The 6,027-nt window shown below is 33.1% G+C and overlaps 1 protein-coding gene and 1 long non-coding RNA gene across 2 annotated transcripts; both read left to right on the plus strand.

The window, feature by feature from the left end:
• The first annotated feature begins 748 nt into the window (after nucleotides 1-748).
• Nucleotides 749-3,063, plus strand: LOC145108215 (Pentatricopeptide repeat (PPR) superfamily protein). Its single transcript, XM_079045225.1, has one exon. The coding sequence runs from the start codon at nucleotides 1,169-1,171 to the stop codon at nucleotides 2,717-2,719; it is 1,551 nt and encodes a 516-aa protein (XP_078901351.1). The 5' UTR covers nucleotides 749-1,168; the 3' UTR covers nucleotides 2,720-3,063.
• Nucleotides 3,064-4,385: 1,322 nt separating this feature from the next.
• LOC145108066 (uncharacterized) lies at nucleotides 4,386-5,823 on the plus strand. The gene is made up of 2 exons (XR_013708062.1): nucleotides 4,386-4,466; nucleotides 5,645-5,823. It is a non-coding gene; the product is annotated as an uncharacterized LOC145108066 (long non-coding RNA).
• Nucleotides 5,824-6,027: the final 204 nt, after the last annotated feature.

The following is a 6,027-nucleotide window of genomic DNA, read 5'->3' on the forward strand; positions in this document are numbered from 1 at the left end:
ATGGAAAATGGGAGTGAGTTGGGGATGCTCTAAGATGACACCTTCAAAATCGAAATGAAAACGACCGGTCCCATCCTTAATCTTACAAATGCAAAACCTTTTCCGGTGAAAATATTCGCCTCTTAATTGACTCGTGTAAATGCGGTCTTGATTTTAATATCGTTAACCAAACATGGTAGGATCGAACAAGGGTTTCCCCTCTTGTGGGCTTGGGGAGTGAGATTTTCACTTTGTGGGAAGCTGTTTTAAAAGTTGCATCAAGCAAAGTGAGAAAACATGAGAAAGCGTGCATAGAAAATCAACGCACGTTTATACCCTCTGCATTTGATACTTTTGGTTCCTTTGTGCCAGAAACTGTGGAGCTACTCAATAGGGTCTAACAGGTCATGCATAGTAATGTTATGAATCCTAGATCTATAGATGTTGTTTTTAAAAGAATTAGTTTTATCATCCAAAAAGAGGTTGCGACACAACTTGTTGCTCATTTACCCGCTACGTCTATGTAAAACTTTTTCTTTTATCTAAAGATGGTTTAGGGGGTGTTTGGGATTCCTTTTCAAGGGGAAAAATCCTTTTTGTAAAATGACTTTTCGTAAAAGATCTTTTTCCAAAAGATGATGTTTAAAAAGCAAAAGTTCCAAAAGATACAAAAAGTGACTTTTGCAAACTAGTTTGTATGCTTTGTCAAAAGTTGGTTTTAAAATTATTTTTCCACTTCTCAAACAACTTTTAGACTTTCCTAGTTTATTGAAAAAGTTAAAAGTGAAAAAGCTGACACTTGTGCTTGGAACTCTCCCTCGTAAAAGCTCCCCTTTGACCACCTGCTGTTGTCCTCACCGAGTTGCCCCGAGCCGCGACGTAGGACACCAACACGCAACACCTCCTCCAACCCCTTTCCATGTAAACGGCGCCTCGTCGTATCCCCTTTGAGTGCTTCTGCTTGTGACAATTGACAGCCCGACGCCAGTTCACCGCACCATCACCGACATGTCCCACCTGTAACTAGCTCCCAAAAGCTAGAGCTCAATTTCTCAGGTTTTAAGGTTTAATTTTGAGATTTCAGACGTATAGATCAAAGATGCACGTTTGGAGGGCGTTGTTCGGGGAATTTTTTTCATACACACCAGTTGCTCGATGAAATGCCTCAGAGAACAATGGCCGTGTAACTATGTGCGTTTGCACGGTTTTCTCCAAGAATATGAAGTCCTTACTGAAACCCAAGTGGCAAAATGTCGTTATCTTGAATCCGAAGCATTTTTTGTTATATCACTACTCTACTTTTCCCCCAACACCACCATCAACTGATCTTCAAAAGCTGTGCGATGTTGTCTCTCATGGGATAGGCAGTCTAGACGACTTAGAAGCCACTCTTAACTCAGTCAACGTTTCCTTCTGCTCATCACTCATTACCCAAGTGCTAGATTCAAGTAAAAAAGAAGCACCCACAAGACGACTCCTTAGATTCTTTTTATGGTCAGAAAAACATTCAGATGTTAAACTGGAAGACAAAGATTACAACCATGCTATCAGAGTCTTCTCTGAGAAGAAAGATTTCCTAGCATTAGACATGTTAATCTCAAATCTTGGAAAACAAAATAGGGCTATGGAAACCTCAACATTTAGTAATGTAGCCGAAACTCTGGTGAAACTAGGAAGAGTAGATGAAGCATTGGGAATATTCAAGAACTTACACAAATTAAAATGCCCACAAGATAGTACCACAGTTAGTGCCATAGTTTCTGCTTTATGTTCAAAAGGGCATATCAAAAGGGCAGAAGGAGTCATTTATCACCATAAAGATAAAATCTCAAGTGTCAAACTTGTTATTTACAAAAACCTACTTCACGGGTTATCTATTCAAGAAAATGTGAAAGAATCAAGAAGAATCATCAAAGACATGAAGGGTGCAGGAATTACTCCAGACCTTTTCTGCTACAACACATTTCTCAAATGTCTTTGCAAGAAAAACTTGAAGTCTAATCCTTCTGGGCTTGTTCCCGAAGCATTGAATGTGATGATTGAAATGCGAAGTTACAAAATTGCCCCCACTACTGTAAGTTACAATATATTGTTGTCTTGTTTGGGTAGGACTAGAAGAGTTAAAGAATCTTTACAAATTCTCAACACAATGAAAAAAACAGTGTGTTCATGTTCATGTTCATGTTCATGTGCTCCTGATTGGGTAACGTATTATCTTGTGGCAAGAGTTTTGTATTTGACAGGTAGATTTGGGAAAGGGAAACAAATGGTTGATGAGATGATTGAAGAAGGTTTGATTCCTGAAAGAAAATTTTATTATGATTTGATTGGTGTTCTTTGTGGGGTTGAGAGAGTGAATTATGCACTTGAGTTGTTTGATTTAATGAAGAAAAGCTCGTTAGGTGGGTATGAAAAAGTTTATGATTTGTTAATACCAAAGCTTTGTAAAAATGGTGAATTTGAAAAGGGGAAAGAGCTTTGGGATGAGGCAATGAGTATGAATTTGAAACTTGAGTGTTCCAGTGATGTTTTGAATCCTTTGATTACAGAAGTGTTTAAACCAATGAGGAAGGTGGAAGAGGAAGTTAAGATTGTAGAATCTGATCAAGTGAAAATTGGAGGAAAAAAAGTGAAGGGGAATTTATATGTGAAGAAGGGTAAGAAGTTGTTTATCAGTAATAAAAATGGTAAGAAATTAATAGTGCATAAGAAGGGTAAAAAGAAAGGAGCTTCCACTTGAATGGTAAAAAAAAGAGTTATTTTGTTGAAGACCTATAGCCATAATTCTAAACATTTCAAAGTACAAATACAAATACAAAGTCATAAGAGGGAACAACCAAGAATCGAAATTCAGTATTGCATCGGTTTATTCTTTATTGATTTAATACATATGGAGATATAAAACATGAATTGTAGATATAAAGTCAAACCATACATGTTTACTTAAACATAGATACCGTTACCAAGGTGTTTGCTCCAATTTTGTTCTAAATATTCATCCTCCTCCATCTCCATTGTTAAGAACTAGAAAGTCGTTGTTGTAGCTTTTGGACTGCTCTAATAACAAGCTGTATATCTGTTATAATCGCCTGGAATGCTAAAACAGTTAGCTCACTCGATGTGGCATTTTCCCCACCCTCTAGAGAATTTTCATAAAGTAGCTCCAGCTCCTTAATCACACCAATTTGCTCATTTTCCCTTACTATCACCCCATTCAGAGCACCTGCAATTGCCTGGTTCGCTTCGGTTGAACTATTCTCATATGGTTCACTGATATAATCTTTAGGCCCTCTTACAAACTCATCTTTAACATCTCCTCTTACATGTATCTGTATGACATTACCTCCACATGAGATTCTTGTTGGGGCTCCACAACCAATATTACTAATAACTCCGCCATGTCGTGTCGATGTGTTTTCGTCTCCAACAAGATCTCTACAAAAAACATTGTCAGCTTTGCAAATCAAAACTCCCAAAAGTACAACAATAATAGTCTTAGGAACCATCGTATATTCTTTTTTTGAATGTTGCACAAAGAAATTGAAATAAGTGATAACAAAATCAACTAAGCGCATATATATATATATATATATATATATATATATATATATATATATATATATATATATATATATATATAGGTAAAGGTTCAAATGAGAACCACTAAAAATTAAGAACTCTAAGAACCACTTATTATTAAGGCTATTTTTCTTATTCCATAAAACCTGATGCATTACACTCGTTGTTTTACAAAAACAAAAGAAATTATCTCATCTACTTCAACCACCTGTGATAAATACCAACACCACCACTGCTGACGGCCCAGTTCCGCCACAATGGCTGCTCCACCACCGCCACGACGCCTACTACCGCCACTATCGTCGACGACGGATCCACCTACTCTACCTCCCTTCTTCTCTCGCAGCTTCTGATCACCTGCGAGAACACATACATCTGTCGCACAAACTTCAGATCTGGAAGCGCCTCTTTCAGATCTAGATCTGTTGTCACTGCCTCTTCTCATTCATTACTTCGATTCGCTGCTAACGACCTCAATCTACCACCAACAACTCGGCCTCCTTTAGTTCCATTCTATCTCTAAATCGCAAAAATGTTTCAGATATGGAGAGAGAGTATTACCGTCGACGTTAAACCACCTCCACCACCTCCAACGTCAAACAACCACCTATATATGTGGTGTATCTGTATCTGGTGATGGTGTTTATTTTTTACATAAAAAAAATCTGTAAACAAAAAGATGCACACAAGGTGTTTGATGAAATGCCTCAATGAAATTAGATAAATTATTAAGTTGTAAATTTAGTTGTGAATGTTACTGGTGAAGTTTTTTTAGAGTTAAACAATGAATAAATTGTTAATATAACGTCACTTTGTATATTTTTTCAGATCTTCTGTTTTATGGTGATTATGGATATGATGTATATGGTGAACACAACGTGTCTGATGAAATGCTTAAACGAAATTTGGTAAGTTATTAAACTGTGAATATGTGTTTTTTATATATTAATTTGTGAATATATAAGTTATTAAACTGTGATTATATATTTTTTTATTCACTAACTTGTGAGTTAATGTCTCAAATATTGAATTAAGTTGTGAATTAATGTCTTAAATATTGAATTAAACTGTGAATTCTGATTTTTTTTCTATCTAGATCAGATTTTTTTTATTCACTAAATTGTATATGTTTTTCTTTTGATGTTTGGTTATGAAATATGAGATAATTTATGTATGTATTAAACTGTGAATGATTTGTTTAAAACAGTAACATATGAGATTATACTTGTAAATTAGCTATAAATGTATTGTATTAAACTGTGAATTTTGTGTATTAAGTTGTAAATTTTATTCACAACTTAATATAATAAATTCACAATTTAATACATAGAAATGTCTGCATATATGAATGTATAAATGTAATTATTAAGTTGATAATATTGATGTAAATAAATAATTTTACGTATTAAATTGTGAATTGATTGTACTATGCTGTGAGTTTGTTATGAATTTTGTGTTTGCTTCTGAAATATGAGAAATAATAATCATTACACACATATATGACTTTTTCTAAATTTAAATATCATTATACAAAAACTTAAATTAAGAATATTGTGTAAATTTAACTTTGAAAAAAAAACACTAACCTTCATATCTAAAGTAAAAATGTAAGTTTTAAGTTAAGAATATGACATTTCATTGTATTAAATTGTTAATTTAATATATTAACCTGTGAATTTTATGTATTAAACGGTAATTGATTATATTAACTTGTGAACTGATATCTGAAAGTGTAAATGTAAGTTTTAAGTTAAGAATATGACATTTCAGTGTAGTAAATTGTTAATTTAATATATTAACCTATGAATTTTATGTATTAAACGATAATTGATTATATTAACTTGTGAACTGATTGCAACTTACTGTGATTTTTTTTATAAATTTTGTATTAAAATATAAATGATTTATGAATAAACTTTTTTAGAATATATTTATTTTTTGTGTTGTATAAGTACGTAAGAATGCATTAGTTTTTTTAATTGTTTTGTATTAAATTCAATATGAGTGAATTAATAGGTTTATTAAATTATGAATGTAATATTTACCCTCTCATTGCATGACTTTATATGCATATCTGATTTTCAAGAAAAGATGGTTGCAATGTTGGCATATGTGGTTGGTGGCAGCGTGTGCTGCTGGTGGTGGTGATAGAGTTTGGGTTTGACTTCTTTAAATTTGTGAATTAATGTAAAATAGATTGTATTAAGTTGTGAATTTTGTCTATTAAAATGTAAATGGACTGTATAAATTTGCATTTTACATCAATTTTGGGTTAAAAATATAGAACGATTGTATGAATGAAAATATCAGACTAAAATAATACGATTTTTCCCTTTTCTTAACAAACAGACAAAAATTAAGATTTTAACATATTTAGTAATATTCACAATACATATTAATTATTAAATGTGGGTTCTTAGGTTCTTAATCTTTTGTGGTTCTTATTTGAACCACTCCCTATATATATAT

The sequence above is a fragment of the Lactuca virosa genome, chromosome 4, assembly GCF_052849685.1.
Source record: "Lactuca virosa cultivar CGN04683 chromosome 4, Lactuca_virosa_CGN04683_v6, whole genome shotgun sequence".
NCBI classification, from domain to species: Eukaryota; Viridiplantae; Streptophyta; class Magnoliopsida; order Asterales; family Asteraceae; genus Lactuca; species Lactuca virosa.